This window comes from Dipodomys ordii, unplaced genomic scaffold, assembly GCF_000151885.1.
Source record: "Dipodomys ordii isolate 6190 unplaced genomic scaffold, Dord_2.0 Scaffold86, whole genome shotgun sequence".
Classification (NCBI taxonomy): Eukaryota; Metazoa; Chordata; class Mammalia; order Rodentia; family Heteromyidae; genus Dipodomys; species Dipodomys ordii.
In genome coordinates this window covers 1,491,204-1,510,844 of record NW_012267302.1, presented here as the reverse complement: position 1 = coordinate 1,510,844, position 19,641 = coordinate 1,491,204, and the positions used below count along the sequence as shown (strand labels likewise).

At 37.5% G+C, this 19,641-nt stretch overlaps 1 protein-coding gene across 1 annotated transcript in view; it reads left to right on the top strand.

The window, feature by feature from the left end:
* Micu1 (mitochondrial calcium uptake 1) overlaps positions 1-19,641 on the top strand; it is a 146,148-nt gene that overhangs the window by 29,929 nt on the left and 96,578 nt on the right. Inside the window, exon 5 of the mRNA XM_013025589.1 lies at positions 14,653-14,696. Within this exon, the coding sequence (XP_012881043.1) occupies positions 14,653-14,696 (44 nt within the window). The remainder of the gene's footprint in view (positions 1-14,652; positions 14,697-19,641) is intronic.

The following is a 19,641-nucleotide window of genomic DNA, read 5'->3' as shown; positions in this document are numbered from 1 at the left end:
GATCAGCAGCTGGAGGTTGGTCCCTAACAGAACCGAGACCAGGTACAGACTCTCTCCGCCAACCCAGAAACAGCAACCAAGCAAAGACAGATACCTATTGACCAAAACAAAATTTCAGATTAGTCTCCAATAATCCCTGAATCCCCATTTAAAAATCACAGAGAAAAATTACAAGGTTTATCAACACCCAGGATAGCAAGCTATTCCCAAAAGCCAGCAGCCACCTAGGGGAGAGCCCCAGTGGGAGCAAGGCAGGAATGGAAGACAAAAGCGACATCCAAGAGATGCTGGAGGCAATGACTCAAGAATTAAAGTGAGAAATAAACTAGAAATTTAAAGAACACAGGAATGAACTATCAAAAGAGATGCAGGATCTCAAACAGGTGGTGCACACAAAAATGGAGGCAGTACACACCTCACTAAGAGGTGAGATTAGTACAAAAATAGAGGCAGTACACACCTCACTAAGAGGTGAGATTAGTACTTTGAGAACCAACGTCGAATCTATAAAGGAGTCCATTTCCTCCATGCAAACCACAGTGGAAGCCATAGTTAACAGAGTGAATGAAATGGAATTTAGAGTGTCAGATACAGAAGACAGAATACACCAACTGGACCAAAAAGTCACAGACAGAGAAAAATCATTTAAGTTATGCCAAAGGGAAATCCAAGAGCAAGTGGATAGTGCCAAGAAATTTAACCTTCATATAATTGGAGTGGACAAAGGCAAGGAATATCAAAGCAAGGTAATGCAACACCTATTCAACAAGAAAGATTATCAATGAAAATTTCCCCCATCTTAAAAAAGAACATCTTACCTACATAACAGAAGCATATAGAACACCTAACAAGCAGGATCCCAGGAGAAACACTTCTAGACATTATAGTAAAAATGATAGAGCTGAATAATAAGGAAACAATCTTACATGCAGCAAACATGAGGGAGCTATACTACAATGGGAAAAAAATTAAAATCACTGAAGATCTCTCCACACAGACACTGAATGCAAGAAAGGCCTGGGAAAGTACCATCCGAGCCCTGAGAACCAATAACTGCCAGCCCAGACTGGTATATCCAGCAAAGCTAGCATTCACATTCAAAGGAGAAATGAAAATTTTTAATAGTAAAGAAAAACTAAATGAATTCATAGGCAATCAGCCAGCATTACAAAGAATACTAAGAGGGGGGACACAACCTGAAGAAAGCATCCAGGAACGGGGACCTGCACCAGACAGGTATTAATAGAAGTCTAACTTAGTAAGCACAGGAGGAAAGGAAAGAAGAAAACCTTAGGAAAACAGGGAATGACTGGGACCACAATACATCTCTCTATAATAACCTTAAATATTAACTGACTTAATTCACCAATCAAAAGAAAACTGCAGATTGGATCAGAAAACATCACCCATCCATCTGTTGCCTTCAGGAGACCTACCTCTCAGTCAAACAAACAAACAAACACAGAGCGAAGAGTTGGAAAAGGATCTACCAATCAAATGCCCCCAGTAAGAAAGCAGGAGTAGCTATCCTGATATCGGACAAAATGAACTTCATTAAAATCAATCCAAAAAAGACAAGAAAGGACACTACATATTAATACAGGGAACAATCCAAGAGGAGGATATTACCATTATCAATTTATACTCCCCAAACATTGGAGCACCCAAATATGTTAAGCAAATACTCTCAAACTTACAGAATAAAATAGATATAAATACAATAATACTAGCAGACTTTAATACCCCACTCTCACCAAAGGACAGGTCTACCAACCAGAGGATTGGCAAAGAAGCTATCGAATGAAGTGAGGCCATACTTCAAGTGGAACTGACATCTACCAAGTATTTTACCCTAAAACAACACAGTACACGTTCTTCTCAGCAGCTCATGGAACTTTCTCCAAAACAGACCATATCATAGTTTATGCAAGGAACTTAAGCAAATACAAGGGGATTGACATAATTTCCTGTATCCTATCCCACCACAGTGGAATCAAGCTAATTCTCAATAACAAAGCATACCACAGAAATTACTCAAATACATGGAAATTGAACAGCACACTTCTAAGCAACACCTGGGTAACAGAAGAAATTAGAGGAGAAATTAAAAAGTTCCTACAATTCAATGAAAATGAGGACACATCACAAAGAAACTTGTGGAACACAGCAAAAGCAATCCTGAGGGGCAAATTTATCACCCTCAGTACCCACGTCAAGAAAATAGAGACAGACCAAGTAAATAATCTCATGTTGCAAGAGCCAGATAATCAAATTAAAAGTGGAAATTAATGAGATAGAGAATAGGAAAATTATAGATAAAATTAATAAAACAAAAAGCTGGTTCTTTGAAAAAATAAGTAAAATTGATAGACCTTTGGCAAGAATAATTAAGAAGAGAGGAAACCCAAATTAACAAGATCAGGGATGCCATGGGAAAAATCACAACAAATACCCAAGACATCCAACCAAATATAAAGAAATATTTTCAAAAGTTATACTCTCTAAAGAAAGAATACCTAACAGAAATGAATGCATTTTTGGAAAAACACAAGTTACCCAAACTGTGCAAAGAAGAGCAAATCAATTAAATAAGCCAATATCTTAGAATGAGATACAGAAAGCAATCAGAAGTCTTCCAACAAGGAAAAGCCCAGGACCAGATTGATTCACAACGGAATTCTATAGGACTTTTAAAGAAGAACTAATACCCATACTCCTCAAGCTCTTCAGTGAAGTAGAAAAAGAGGGAGCTATCCCAAACTCATTCTATGATGCCAGTATCACACTCATCCCCAAACCAGGCAAAAACCCAACAACAAAAAAAAGAGAACTACGGAAACAAATAAAAAATCAAACACTACGACCAGGTAGGCTTCATCCCAGAGATCCAGGGATGGTTTAACATACGTAAGTTGATAAATATAATCCAACACATCAACAGATCCAAGGTCAAGAACTACGTGATTATCTCCACTGATGCAGAAAAGGCTTTTGATAAGATAAAACATTCATTCATGTTAAAAGCTCTGGAGAAAATAGGAATAGAAGCAACATTCTTTAAAACAATAAAAGCCATATATGACAGACCAATAGCCTATATTATATTTAATGGGAAAAAACTACAACCAATTCTCCTAAAATCAGGAACAAGGTAAAGATGTCCACTGTCTCCATTTCTCTTCAATATAGTCCTGGAATTCTTAGCCAGGGCAATAAGGCAAGAAAAAGACATTAAAGGGATGCACATAGGGAAAGGAGAAGTTAAACTATCTCTATGGGCAAATAACATGATACTATACCTTCATGGTCCCACAAACTCCATCCCCAAACTCTTTGAAATTATAAATCACTTCAGCAAAGTAGCAGGATACAAAATCAACCCACAAAAATTAGTTGCCTTCTTGTACACTGACAATGTACAAGCATTAAGGGAAATAAAGGAAGCAACCCCATTCACAATAACCCCCCAAAATAAAATATTTAGGAATTAACCAAAGATGTAAAAGAACTATTTAATGAAAACTATAAAAGCTTAAAGAAAGAAATTACAGAAGACACTAGGAAATGGAAAGACCTTACATGCTCTTGGCTAGGCAGATTTAATATAGTGAAAATGTCAATACTGCCAAAATTAATATACAAATTCAATGCAATTCCTATAAAAATCCCAATGATGTACATTTCAGAAATACAGTCCAAAAAGTCATATGGAACAACAAAAGACCTAGAATAGCCAAAACAATTCTAGGCAAAAAAGACAACATGGGAGGGATCTCCATGCCAGACTTCCAACTCTACTATAGAGCCATAATAACAAAGACAGCATGGTACTGGCACAAAAAACAGACCGGAAGACCAATGGAATAGAATAGAAGATCCAGAAATAAAACCACATGCGAAAAGTCAGGTGATATTTGCCAAAGGAGCCAAAGTGGAAGAAACACAGCCTCTTCTACTGGTGCTGGGAAAACTGGCGGCCACATGCAGAAAACTAAAAGTGGACCCCAGCCTATCACCATGCACCAGCATCAACTCAACATGTATTAAAGACCTTAACATGAAATCTGAATCTCTGAAAGTACTGCAGGACAGAGTAGGAGAGACACTTGAACTTATAGGCACAGACAAGAACTTGCTGAACAGAGTCCCAGGGTCACAACCAATTGGAAAGAGACTAGACAAATGGGACTACCTTAAAACAAAAAGTTTCTGCACAGCTAAAGCTATAGCAACCAAGCTAGAAAGACAGCCAACTAACTGGGAAAAAGTATTTACCAGCAATATATCAGACAAGGGGTTAACATCCAGTATATACAGGGAACTCAAGAAACTAATCCCTCCCAAACCTAACAAACCAATTACTAAATGTGCAAGGGAACTAAAGACAGACTTCTCAGATGAAGGGATAAAAATGGCAAAGAAACACATGAGGAAATGTTCACTATCCCTGGTGGTGAAGGAAATGCAAATAAAGACAACCCTGAGATACCACCTTACCCCAGTCAGAATGTCCCACATCCACAAATCAGCCAACGACAAATGCTGGAGGGGATGTGGAGAAAGAGGAACCCTATTACACTGCTGGTGGGAATGTACACTTATACAACCACTTTGGAAAGCAGTCTGGAGGGTCCTCAGAAAGCTAAATATTGGCCTCCCTTATGACCCAGTCATACCATTTCTAGGCATCTATCCTGAACAACAGGAACCAGTATACAAGGACACATGTACCTCCATGTTTATTGCAGCACTGTTCACAATAACCAGGATATGGAAACAACCCAGAAGTCCCACCACAGATGAATAGATCCAAAAATTGTGGTATCTATACACAATGGAATATTATGCAGCCATTAGAAATGACAAAATAATGGCATTGCAGGGAAATGGATGGAGCTAGAAGAAATTATGTTGAGCGAGGTAAGCCAAGAGCAAAGAGACAAATGGCACATGGTCTCCCTGATAAGTGGATGTTAAATCCAAAATGTAAGATGATATGACAAAATTAACAAGACTTAAGAAACAAAGGGCTTCCACTCATCTGGTCGATTTACTACTAAATAACCCCATGCTGCTGATCACATATATGGTATATATGTGCACACCAGAGGGAAACCAGGAGGATGACACAGAACTAGCGGGAATCAGGGAAAAACATACAACAGCGGGACCCATCAGCTGCACTGGACATTGATCAAAATGAACTAAGCAACTCAATGGCAGCGAGTGGAGGGAGGGAACAAGTGGGAAAGAGGGAACAGCTGATGCTATGAAAAACAAAAGAAATATCATATCACCCAATGGTGGAAGAAATAACTATTGCAAAGCTTAAAAAAGGGGGGGGCAATATTTTGTGTGGCTTGAGTCTCTCTCATCGTGTGTGTGTGTGTGTGTGTGTGTGTGTGTGTGTGTGTGTGTGTGTGTGTGTGTGTGTGTGTGTGTGTGTGTGTGTGTGTAATTTCCATTCCTGGTTGTTGTGAGTCAGTCAGATGTTTCCACTCTGGGCTTTGAGTGGCTCTTGCCATTGTAACAACCAGTTCCGCATAGACAGGCAATGATTTAGGGAGCCAGTAGCATGGGAAGAGTGTTCAAAGTTCCAAATAGAAAAACATGAGCTTTGGTTAGAGCAAAGCATACCCTGTTATAAAGAAGATCTCTATTTCCTTTCCACCATATCTAATTGGCTGACTGTTTTCATCTTGATGTGATTTCATCTAAATGTAAAAAGGGGAAACAGAGATCTTGCTGTGATTTACAATGACCCTTACCTGGAGTGCTAGTACTTTTACTTAGTGACCCAGATTTTACATTTGCTTATATAGTATAAGAAATGTTGCGGGGCGCTGCCGGGCACCGGTGGCTCATACCTGTAATCCTAGCTACTGAGGAGGCTGAGATCTGAGGATCACGGTTCAAAGCCAGCCCAAGCAGAAAAGTCCGTGAGACTATTTATCTCCAATAAACCACTCAGAAAACCGGAAGTGGCGCTGTGGCCTAAGTGGTAGAGCACTCACCTTGAGCTGAAGAATGCAGGGATAACTCCCAAGCCCAGAGTTCAAGCCCCACGACTGACAAAAAAGAAAAAAAGAAATGTATTTTTAAAACATTTTGCAGTAGTATTTTCTCCACTTAGCTACTATCTTCTACTTTCACTCTAATCCCCTATAGTGCAGATTTTCATCAAATAATTTTCCAACTGTAGCTAACTTACTATTTCTGTACAACTCTTGAGCTGAGAATGGTTTATATATTTTTAAGTGAGTGTGGGGAAAAATCACAAGTATGACCTGAGTATGTGAAAATTATATGAAATCCAAATTTCAGTGTTTATAAAAAGTTTTGTGGACACAATAATACTTATTCACCTATGTATGGCAGCTTTTAAGCTCTAAGAAGATAGTGGAGGGACTGGGAAGGTGGCTCAGTGGTACAGGGCTTGCCTTGCATGGTTGAGACCCTGGATTCAATTCCTTAGCACCACATAAGCAAAAAAGGCCGGAAGTGGCTCAAGTGGTACAGTGCTCACCTTGAGCTCAAGAGCTGAGGGACAGTGCCCAAGCCCAGAGTTCAGTCCCCATGACTTACAAAAAAAGGAAAAAAAAGAAGATAGTGAAATAGTTGCAACAGGGACCACGTATGGCCCATAAATCTGAAACTTTTACTATCTTCTATTTGGGGAGAAGAAATTTACTGACCATTAATTGTGTGAGACTTAAACTTGATTTGTATTTACATGGATTTGTGAGTCATGATATTCTTTTTTCTTTTCAAAATTAGGGTACCATGTATTTTCTTGGGCTTTTAGTCAAAGGTTCTGAAATCTAAACACCTTTAAAACTACTTTTTTACTCATCAGCTGAGCTGCCCTTAAGTAGGGGCAGCAAATTACTTTTGTTTTTAAGGCCAGATAGTGATGGTGCATACCTATAATCCCAACTACTTGAGAAAGAATCATAGTTTCAGGCCAAACCATACAAAAAGTGCAACCTCCATTTCAGCAAACAAGACAGGTGTGCTGGTGCATACAGTAATGCTATCTGTGCAGAAAACAAACATAGGTAGTAGGATCATGGTCTGGGACGGCCCCTAGTACAAGCACAAACATCTTATCTAATAAATAATAAAAAACAGAAAGGGCTTAACCAGATGATTCAAGTGACAGAATGTTTGTCTAGCAAACACAGAACCTTCAGCTCAAACTCAGTATAAAAAATAAAAATCTAGCCGGGTGCTGGTGGCTCACGCCTGTAATCCTAGCTACTTAGGAGGCTGTGATCTGAGAATCACGGTTCAAAGCCAGCCCAGGCAGGAAAGTCTGTGAGACTCTTATTTCCAATAAAAACCACTAGAAAAACTGGAAGTGGCGCTGTGGCTCAAGCAGTAGAGCGCTCACCTTGAGCTGAAGAGCACAGGGACAGCACCCAAGCCCAGAGTTCAAGTCCCACGACCAACCAAAAATAAAATAAAATAAAAAAATAAAAATCCAGATAGTAAATATTTAAGGTTTCATAGACCAGAAGGCAAAATGGTAAACATTATTCTTAGCTCAAGAGCTATAAGGGAAAAGAATAAACAATGGACTGACTAGATTTGATCTGACAACAGTTATTAACCAGCTTCTGTTCTACATGCTTACTAAATGACTGCCTAAGATAATAATGTACTTTAAGAACAGTGTCTAGGCTGGGAATGTGGTTTAGTGGTAGAGTGCTTGCCTAGCATGCATGAAGCCTTGGGTTCAATTCCTCAGTACCATATAAACAGAAAAGGCCAGAAGTAGTGCTGTGGCTCAAGTGGTAGAATGCTAGCCTTGAGCGAAAGAAGCTCAGGGACAGCACCCAGGCCCTGAGTTCAAGCCCCATGACTGGCAAAAAAACAACAACAACCATAAAAAGTATCATAAAAACAGTGTCTAAAACAAAGCATATACTCAATAAAGACAGCTCCAGGGGCTAGGAATGTAGCTTAATGGTAGAGTGCTTGCCTAGCATGCATGAAACCCTGGTTCAATTCCTCAGTACCACATAAACAGAAAAGGCCCAAAGTGGCACTGTGGCCTCAAGTGGTAGAACACTAGCCTTGAACAAAAGAAGCTCAGGGACAGTGCCCAAGCCCTGAGTTCAAGCCCCAGGACTAGCCAAAAAAAAAAAGAAGAAAAAAATAAAGACAGCTCCATTCTGTCATTGTCTGGAAACCTGCCGTGATTGGATGGGCTGCCTTTGGATTAACCTGGTACTGAGTTATTGGTGAACTAGAGTTAAGGGGGAAAATAATATAAGTTGAAGTCAAATAAGAAGACCAAACTAAATTAGTTCTCAGTTCTTATGTAGCTATCGAAATAACTGTCCACTCTCACTAGTGCTCTTTTTTGTTTGTTTTAAGAAGAATTAGAGCTGGGAATGTGGCTTAGTGGTAGAGTGCTTGCCGAGCATGCAGGGAGCCCTGGGTTTGATTCCTCAATACCATATAAACAGAAAAGGCTGGAAATGGCGCTGTGCCTCAAGTGGTAGAGTGTTAACCTTGAGCAAAAGAAGATCAGGGACAGTGCCCAAGCCCTGAGTTGAAGCCCTAGGACTGGCATTTTATATTGGAAAACTAAAGTAGACCCCTTTTCCTGCAAATAACAGTCTGAGGGAAAAAAAAAAGCATGATCTTACCACTTATGCAGGAAAAAATATCATTTGGTGAAATCCAATATCCATTAATGATAAAAATTCTTACAAAATTAGAAATTGAAGAAAACTTCTTCCAGTATAATAATCTACAAAAATCTTCAGCTAAAATCATATTTAATGGTGAAACTCTAAATCTTCCCTAAGACTAAGAACAAAGGAAAACTATCATCTCTCATCACTGTTATTGAAGGTAATATTGGAAAGTTCAATAAGGCAATAAGGGAAATAAAAGACATAGATTGGAAGGGAAGAACCAAAACTGTTCCTATTTGTAGATGGCATGATTGTCTGAAAAGTCCTGAGAAATCTACCAAAAACAAATAAAGAAAAAAGAAATTCCCCAAACTAATGAGTGCATTCATCAAGGTCACAAGAATACAAGATCTGTACATGAAAATCAATTATGTGGGCTGGGAAGGTGGCTCAGTGGTAGAGTGCTTGCCTTGCATGCATGAGGCCTTGGGTTCGATTCCTCAGCACCACATAAGCAAAAAGAAAAAAGCCAGAAGTGGCACTGTGGCTCAAGTGGTAGAGTGCTAGCCTTGAGCTGAAGTGCTGAGGGACAGTGCTCAGGCCCAGAATTCAGGCCCCACAACTGGACCAAAAAAAAAAAAAAAAAAGAAAATCAATCATGTTTCTGTATACTAATAACAGCCATGATAGTTTCATCTAGAGAAAAATAGCAAGTTTAGGTTATCTGTTATCATTATAGCTCAGATTAAATAACCATCATAATTTTGATGACCTTTAATATTCCAATTCCAAGTATCAAACCTACACCCCAAAGTTAGATAGGAAAGAGATGTTGCCAAAACATGACACTGAACTATTTGTGTGTGATTATGTGAAAATAAACACTCAGTAATGGCCAAGAAATAAGTGGTTATAGACCATAAAAGGTGATAGAAAGTAATAGGTAGTATCATTCCAACTCTAGACTCTGACTAGAGGAAAAGAAGCTTTAACATTTAAGATTAAGATAATACCCTTTAGCTGGGCCCCGTGGCTCACGTCTGTAATCCTAGTTACTCAGGAGGCTGAGATTTGAGGAAGGCAGTTCAAAGCCAACCTGGGCAGGAAACTGTGAGACTCTTTATCTCCAATTAACCAGAAGTGGCGCTGTGGCTCAAGTGGTAGAGCACTAGCCTTGAGCTGAAGAGCTGAGGGACAGTGCCCAGGCCCAGAGTTCAAGCCCCATAACCGACCAAAAACAAACAAAAAGATAATACCTGTATGGTTCTAGATACTTATTATAATCTGTTAGAGTATAATTTAATTATATATCATAGATTCTATCATATGTATATTTTGTGTGATTCATAGAAAAGGGGTTTTATCTAATTACAAAATATCTTAAAGTTTGTCATTCACAACTTGTACATTCTGAATTCATTCAAGTATCTACTGTGGCAATCCATGTTCTCAGTTTGCCCTTTAAATGAAAGAATGGTGAAACATCCCAAACACCACTGTGAATACTTCTCCATGCAGAAAAATTGCTTCAGCTTGGACCAGATGCCACATTTTGGCAGAGATGACATGTTTAGTGATTTATGTTGCTATATTGTTTTCTTGGCAAACTGGTTTAATACTAGGAGGGCTTGGTTTCAAACGATTTTAATTGTAAGCAGGTGAAAGAAGGTCACATGGTATTATCAGACTTAATTTTTTATTATTTTCGTTTTTATTATTTTAGTGCCGGAGATTTAACACAGGATATCATACATGCTAAGCACACCTTCTAACCACTAAGCTGTATCCTCAGCTGGTAGTAATTGATTGTAGCTTTTATTCGTCATTTCATTAACAATTATTAAGCCGTATCATCTGTGCATGTCATTAACTAATCATATTGCTCTCTTCTAGCATTGTTAGTTTGTGTTCTCTGCTTATTTTTTTATTTTTTATTAAAAGTGAAAATATTTTCTGTATTCTCCACTGACATCTGTTATATGCATTACAGTTATCTTTTTCTCTTCTAGGGACTATATTTTTTCTATGGTAATTTTTAATGTGTAGAAGTTCTTGGTAACCAGATCCTAGTGGCTCCTGCCTTTAATCCTAGTTACTCAGGGAGCTGACAGTTGAAGATTGGGATTTAAGGCAGCCTTGGCAGAACAGTTTCCAAAACTCTATCCCCAGTTAACCAGCAAAAAGCCAAGTTGGTGGTATTGCTCAAGTATTAGAGTGCTAGCAGGGCAAAGCAAGCCAAACCCAAGGACCTGTGTTCAAAACCCAGTACCACCGATAAAGAAAAACCAGTAAGAACACTTTCAATTACAATTCTCAGTTTATAATGTGTCCTTTTAACTGTTTTATTGTGGTATAATTAAAATAATCACATGCTTACAAAATGTTTGATGAATTTTTCCACAATAGTCACACAGTTTACATAACGAAGATGTTTATTATTCCAGAGTTTTTCTTATTACTGTTTGTAGTCCTTCTTTCCCTTTTTTCACTCACCTCTACACTTCAGGTAACCAGTCATCTGCTGCTTTGTGTCTTTCTTTTCTTGTTGTTCTTCTTGTTGTTGGGGCTGGAACTGTGGGCCTGGGTGCTGTCCCTCAGCTCTTCAGCTCAAGCTGAGTGCTCTACCACTTGAACCACAGCACCACTTCCGGGTTTCTGAGTGGTTTATTGGAGATAAGAGTCTCACAGACTTTCCTGCAGAGGCTGGCATTGAACTGCAATCCTCAGATCTCAGCCTCCTGAGTAGCTAGGATTACAGGCATGAGCCACCACCCCCGGTGCTTTCTGTCTTTCATTTGCTGATTTTCAGTCTACTTTCTTTTATCACTTATTGAGAAAAGAGTGTTTTTTACCTTAATTGAAGATTTGCCTAATTCTCCTTTTAGTTCTATGTGACTTGCTTTATATGTTTTGAAACTTCCTTAACAGTTGCACATAGTTCAAGATTACTGTCATTTGTTGCATCTTTGATGGATTGACCTTTTGTATTTACATAATTAACCCTATTAATCCCTGCTGACATTCTTGTGTTCTGAAGTCTTTATAGTCTCATATTTGTGTAGCCACTTCTTTTTTTTGAGACAGGTTCTCATTATGTAGCCCAGGCTGGTCACACATTCAGTATTCTATTGCCACAGCTTGCCAAGTACTAGGAATATAGCTATGTATAACCATGTCTGGCTTTTCTCTGTCTTGAATAGCTTTTTCATGACATAATCTATTTCTGTTCTGTTACTTTTAAACTATTTATAAAATTATATTTAAAACATGCTTTTATGGACAACATGTAGTCAGATATTTTTTATCTAAGTGGTAGTATCTACTTTTTAGTTAATGAATTTAGATTATTTATTTATATTTAATATAATTATTTTTATATTTTTATTTAGATTACCATTTTCTTCTTTTCCCCCTTTTTAATGTTTTTCCCACCTCTTCCTGCTTTCTTTTTGCAATATTGAATATCTTAAGTTTCTTTCATTTATTTGTTTACTTTTTTATTTCTTTTTACAGCTTGAACTCTGATCCTGGGCTCTGTCCCTGAGCTTGTTTTATACAAGGCTAGCACTTCACTACCTGAGCCACAACACTACTTCTGGCTTTTTCAGAGTAGTATACTAGAGATAAGGGTCTCACAGACTTTCCTGCCCAGGCTGGCTTCGAACTGAGATCCTCAGATCTCAGCTTCCTGAGTAGCTAGGATTACAGGCGTGAGTCATCGTGCCTGGCATGTATTTCATTTTAATTGGATATTTTTGGGCATCTGATTGTAGTCTAATGCTTATTCCATCATAAAGACCTAAGACATTTTATTTTCTGGAAAGCGTGAGTAGTTTTGTCTTCGTTCTAAAATTTCACAAACTTTCTTTTCTCTGGATGTAATAGGTCTGTCTGCATTCATCTTGTTTGAAACACTTGGCAAGACCTTTCACTTTGTCTCTCTTCAGTTCTGAAGTAAAAAGGTTTGCTACTTTTTAAAAATGTGTCTTTCCTATTTGTGAATGGGAAAAGATCCTGTAATCTATTAAACTTCTTGGATTAATCACTGCCTTTCTATAATTTTCTCCTACATTTTTCCTTTCCACTCTACTGTCTTGTTTACAGCAAGTAGTATGGGAAGCTGTCTTATCCTCTTCTTTTGACTGTATATTGAAGAAGCCAGATAGTTCTAAGTGTCTATGGCTTTCCTGTTCTCTGTTCTTTTTATCATAGAAACTTGTTGTATTTTTTTTGATTCATGCCTTATTGAATGTTATGAGGCTTCAAATCAGAATTCTTTTCTTTTTAAAAATTTTCTTCTTTTTTTCAGCTTACCTATTTTCTTCTGTAGTCATTAGTTTTGTTTGTTGAAGTCAAGCCTTTGGAAGATGTTGTATACTTAAGATCAGGACAATGTATAATCAAATATGCAAGGACAAATACAAAAAAATCTCATCTGGGAGCAATGCTAATCTGATTATAATACTGTGGGTACTGTATTCATGCTTGAGCTAGCACAGATGTGGTGATAATAGAAAAAAAAAGAAAGCATGAGGAGATAAAAACAGAATTGAGAACTCATTTCTGCTTTCTCTACCCTCCAAATACTTCTTACTGAACTAATTGTATATTTCTTTGTAATAGCAATTATTACACCTATGTCTTTATAACAAAATGATATTATTAGGGGAGGAAGACAATTGAGGATAGAACTCAGGGTCTTGTACTTGATAGACAAGCACTGTTACTTAGCTACCTCCCAGCCTTCTTAACAAATTGTGATTCTTCAAGATGGAGATTTTCTGTTTATTGTTTTGTGAACATTTATTGTTCAAGCACTGTTCTAAGTGCTAGAGTTAAAGCAATATATAAAGAGAAAAAGTCCCTGTCCTCAAGGGCACTTAATCAGCAAATATATTTATGTCATTCACAGTACTCAGAATTCAGAGTTAGATATTCCCAAATAAATATTTATTACTTAACCCAACTTTTAAAGGCACTGGTAGTTCATACCTGTAACCCTAGCTACTATGAAGTTGAGATCTGAGGACCGTGGTTCAAAGCCAGCCAAAGCAGGAAAATCCATGAGACTCTTATTTCCAATTAACCAGCAAAAGGCCAGAAGTGGAGATATGGCTCAAGTAGCAGAGCATCAACCTTTGAACGAGAAAGCCAAGTGAAAGCAAGAGTCCCTGAATTCAAACTCTAGTACCAACATTAAAAAAAAAAAAAAACTCGGAGCCGGGTGCTGGTGGCTCACGCCTGTAATCCTAGCTACTCAGGAGGCTGAGATCTGAGGATCGAGGTTCAAAGCCAGCCCCGGCAGGAAAGACCATGAGACTCCTATCTCCAATAAACCACCAGAAAACCGGAAGTGGCGCTGTAGCTCAAGTGGTAGAGCACTCAGCTTGAGCTGAAGAGCTGAGGGACAGCGCCCAAGCCCAGAGTTCAAGCCCCACGACCGACAGAAAAAAAACAAAAACTCGGGCTGGGAAGGTGGCTCAGTGGTAGAGCGCTTGCCTTGCATGCATGAGGCCCTGGGTTCAATTCCTCAGCAGCACATAAGCAAAAAGAAAAAAGCCGGAAGTGGTGCTGTGGTTCAAGTGGTAGAGCATTAGCTTTGAGCTGAAGAGCTGAGAGACAGCGCCCAGGCCCAGGGTTCAGGCCCCACAACCAGAAAAAAAATCTTTTAAGTAGTATTAAAATGGTCTGTGTGTCTATTTAGATGTGCTATTGTAAAGGTTCTTTTGGTATTTTTCTTTCTTTTAACCTGGTACAAAAAAAATTATCATGCATTCAGATTAAAATACTATCCCTGACCTTAATTAGAGGTGATGTCATGGTTGTTAGCACTTACACTTGGAGTCTGAAAGTAGGGCAAAATGTTTATTCCTGTGTCCTTTGCACAGATAGTAGCTACATTAGCTAGTACATTTAATTAAATGATTAGAAACAATGCTGGAAGCTATCATTTTATATGTTTAATTGAATTTATAATGAGTGGCTATTTTTTTTTCTTTTTCAGACTTGGGGTTGGATCAATACATAGTAAAACGCTTTGATGGGAAGGTGAGCAGACTATGACAAATACATATCCTGTTGTTTTACTAAGATTTTCAAGTTCCTCTAGATTTATATGTGAGAGATATCAGGATATCTGGTTAGCCTATTAAAAAATAAACATATACCAGGCACCAGTGGCTCACGCCTATAATCTTAGCTACTTAGGAGGCTGAGATCTGAGGATTGCGGTTTGAAGCCAGCCCAGACAGGAAAGTTCGTGCTACTCTTATCTCCAATTAACAACCAGAAAACCAGAAGTGTTTCTGTGGCTGGAGTGGTAGAGTGCTTGCCTTGAGCTGAAGAGCTCAGGGGCAGCACCCAGGCCCAGAGTTCAACTCCTTCGACCAACAAAATAAATAAATAAACATGTTTAGGGTAGAAGATCTGTCCCTTCTTCAAATCCTCCCATAGAAAGACTTTAGCAGAAGTCCCTTTATATATTTTACTATGTGGTAACTTTCATAGATTGTCAGCCCTATATGTGAAGGCTTAATTCAGTGCTTGTTCACTTTTGAATGTTAATTCAATAGTCACCATAATGGTTAATAGGTATCCCCACATACTCACTATTATGTTTGAATTTCTTATACAGCACACATTTATGCTATTATTGGTCTTTTATATCAATATGCATATATATTGTATTTATGGAAACTTTAACTGTGCTTTCAACTTTGTAAATTAAAGTATCACAGTTTGTCATGTTGAGAGTTAGAAGCCATATTGATCTAGAAACATTACAGTTTTGCCATTTGCACATGGATAACTGTATTAAATATATAAGATCATATTTACATGGATTTTATTATAAACACTAATAAAGTATTCTATAAAATAATAAAATGGTAAAATATCTAATTTTAACCTTCCTCAAATTTTTGAATGTATATATAGCAATAATCTTTTATTACTAATAATCTTAATCTTAATAGCTTTATCTTAATCTATAATATGATGGTGATCCTTATAAGTACTTTTATAATAATCCTGAATAATAGTCCAAATTTTTAATTCCAATAATTTTGAAGACTATTTTAAGCTTTCACTTCTCTGTTTTGTACCTGAGTAAATAATATTAGTCATTCTTAGGTATAGAAAGTGAAACTTTCAATTATCTCATAAAACTATCAGTTAAATGATTTTCCATTTCAGGGTAAATCCTCCCCCAAAAAAAATCTTTACAGGGGGTTGGAAAGGAAAGGAAAAAGGGAAGGAGGCAAGGAGAAAAGAAGGAAAGGGTCAATTTTTAAAAGTTGGAAGAAAGCACATCAGAAAGAAGGAGCCAGGAGTGGCTCTGCAAGGTATAAGGAGAAAGCAATCAGAAGTAAAGTCATGGAGTGGGTGGGAAAGGCAGGAACTTGGGATAGTTAGGATGGCTAGAGTCAAGGCTAGAAGGAACTGACTTGCAGTAATGTGCCTATTATCACAGCTGCACAAAATTGTATTCCCTGGTAACAGGAAGCAGTAAGTGTTAATTTTGCACAATGAAAAGAATGAATGACTGCCTTCAGATTTGAGCAATCTCAGCCAAGGCTACCTACCTTAAAAGTACCTTATCCATAAGGTGGCACAGTGCCTAAACTACTTCTATCTATGGATATGCTATTTTTGGCATCACATATGCTAAAATAAAGGGCATTAAACTATGAGTTAAGATAGATCAGGGTTCAGAGACCTAGCTCTGTTGTGGGCCAGCCATGCCTTGGTTTGTGCTTATATACATGGGAGAGGTTACTTTGGGCCCTGATGTCAGGGTCAAATTTCAGAGTCTCTGGCAGCTCAGGGCCCTGGTTTACCTGTCTTTGTGTCCCTCAGAGTCCCACAGACATAGCTTAACACATAGGAGATAGCCAATAAATATTTGATAACTTTTAATTTAAAAAGTGTGCCTGTCTATATGTATTCCTTGGTGACCTGATCCAAGTCAATAAGATAGCAGTCAATTTAACAAATAACTTTTTTAGTCACTGCAGGAATACAGAGCAGCAGGAGAATTTAGACATCTTTTGTATATCTAAAAACATGCAAAGAAGTTGAAAACATGCAAGATGAGCAGCAGATTTACAAGTTGTGAGAGGAATTTCCATCCTGAAGCTTCCCCAGATATGAACTCCCTGTGATAACTCATGTGTTGAATACTTTATTTGCTTTCCTGATGATGTGACTCAGTAACTACTTCCATTTAATGCTAAAAATTTGGAAAGCTTCATCTTTTTTTCTCATTTGTAGTAAGTTGATGAGCTCTATGTTTCTTATCATTAACATTTTTATTTTATATTGCCAGTTATTTTTATGAGTTAGCAAACCAAAATGCAATAAAACATCCAAGTATTTAAGTACCACCTAGCTGTACAAAAATGGCAGTCTTCCTGTATTTGGAAAGTAGGCATTGCATTTTTTTTTCACAGAAGCTTAAAATTTGGAAATTAGAATAAGGAAGAAAAAGTTTGGAAATTAGAGTAAGGAAGGCAAGATTTAGAAATTTCATTGTGTAATATTTGCAAATATGACTGGTATAAAAGTCAAGTGAATGAAAGTTGTCTTTGTGGTTCCAGAAAAACAGATTGTGGAAAAGAGGAATGGTAGTCTCACATTAGGAAGTATAGAATTGAACCAGTGACCTAAAGCCAGCCAGCTCAGCCCTGAGCATTGGAGAAGCAGTCAGTGCCCCATTCATCTATCTTATGATGTGCATCTTGAATCTTTTGGCCAGGATCTTCATTAAGATTCTATATTGATTTCCACTATATACATTGTTGAGGTATTGTTTTAGAGTTAACCATCCTTAATAAGATTTTTATACCATACTTACCTCTGATTTATATCTTTATAAACTTTTTTCTGATAGGAAATTTAAGAAAATACATTCTTTCTATCTGCCTTTAAAATGTTGTGTAATCAAGAGTGTAGGGCTGGGAAGGTGGCTCAGTGGTAGAGTGCTTGCCTTGCATGCCTGAGGCCCTGGGTTTCTGATTCCTCAGCACCATATAAGTAGAAAAAGCCAGAAGTGGTGCTGTGGCTCAAGTAGTAGACCACTAGCCTTGACAGGGACAGTGCCCAGAGTTCAGGCCGACAACCGGAAAAAAAAAAAGAGTACAAACTCTAGTGTTTGATTGTTTCGAAGTTTTTCCAGGATTTCCTTCTGTCTCTTCCTTACTTCCTGTATGCCCAGTTCCAATTTTTTCTGGTTTGATAGAGAACATCTAGAAACCCATAATAAGTGGCAAACCACATTAACGTTTATTTTAAAGAAAGAAAATGTGAAGTATACAGATATACTAATAACTGAATTTAGAAATCAGAATGTTAAATTCCCTGTTTGTTTCATCATATACCATGAGTATCAGTTGGCATTTTGAAAAATGCTACATATTTCTTTTTTATCGAAGCCATCACTTTTAAATAAAAAGAGAGCACTGTCATTTGTATTTGAAAAACTGGATCTCTGTTGATTATAATCAGACTAGAATATTCTTTCTCTTATAAAGAAAATGATGTATTTTCTCTTTCAAATAGATTATCTGCAAATGTAACATTTGAATGGAGTTGCTCCTTATAATCAATTTTTAGCTGAACAAAGGCTTAGAATAAAATTACCATAGTGAACTCAAATGCTGGTTCAGTGTTACAGGAAAACCTTTGTGCTGAGTGTGTGGCTCTGGTAGGACAAGTGCTTAGCATGGGGGAGGCCCTGGGTTCAATCCCCAGTACCCTTCCCCAAAATGTCAACTTTTTGACCCTTGTTATAATAATTTTCCATTTTTTTCTTAGTCACAGATTTTCCCATCTGGTTTTCAACTCTTTAGTTCTTTAAGTTGCTTTTCTTAATTTTCTTACTATTAACAAATTAGCAACTTCAGTTCTTTATCCACACACTATTCCTTTTTTAAAAAAAAAATCTAGTTTTGGTGTCTGGAATGTTTTCCAAAGCATTCTGAGCATCTCAATATTTGACAGCTGTATATAAGTAATTAGTAAATGTTATAAATGCTGAATTGTCTATAGGAATACAACTTTGTGTGTATGTAGCATATAAGAGCAAGATTAGAAGAGTGTGGACTTTGGAGGTAATCATGTTTTCATTCAAATATGGGTTGTGCTACATGTCTGCTGGTAACCTTGGGCAAGAGAACAGTTAACCTCAAGTGTCAATTAACTTTTCACTATAATTGAGATAGTAGGTAAAGCATCTGGCTCTACTAACTGTAGCTATTTTGCATGACCAGGAGCCATTATTCAGTTTATGAAAGGTATTATATGCCATTCCATGTATTATCTTTCTTGGTTCATATGCTGCAGAACAACATACCCTGCACATAATCATTGTCTTTCATGGTCTTTCCTTCCCAGTTTAATCAGCTTCTTCTGATTGAAAAATCTCCTTTTGCTCTTTCTGGGTTAAATAGCTAGTTCATTAATCAAAAAGAGACCTCTGGTTGGATTTCTCCTATCTGAACTGACCTGCGTTCACAGCAATTCATCTCACCTGTGTACGAGAATATCCTTTCAGCCTCTGACACATCAATCTCAACTGTAGACTTTTAGCTTGCTTATAGCATCTATATTTCAGTCAAGACTTTTGTAATAGTGCTACACTTGCTTTGAAAGTTATGGTAAGATTAGGTCATTATTTTTCACAGCCACCAAAGTTTATTTATTGAAAAAAATCTTTAAAACTATTTGATATTTGGTAAGATATTTTGGACTGGTACCCTGCTAAATTAGCTGACCTAAACTGCTTCCTCAAATGCCAGCCTATATGATGACTGGTTTTCATAGCCCGTGTTGACAGTACTTAATTCTGGAGGATATCTGTTTTCAAGTAATCACTCTTAACCCTTCGAGTAGCTATTAATCCTCTGAACTCATCCAAATTTGGTTGTTTATAAATTAATGTGAGTAGCAAAGCAACCAATTTGCTACAAAGCTGGAAAATATTATGCCATAAAAT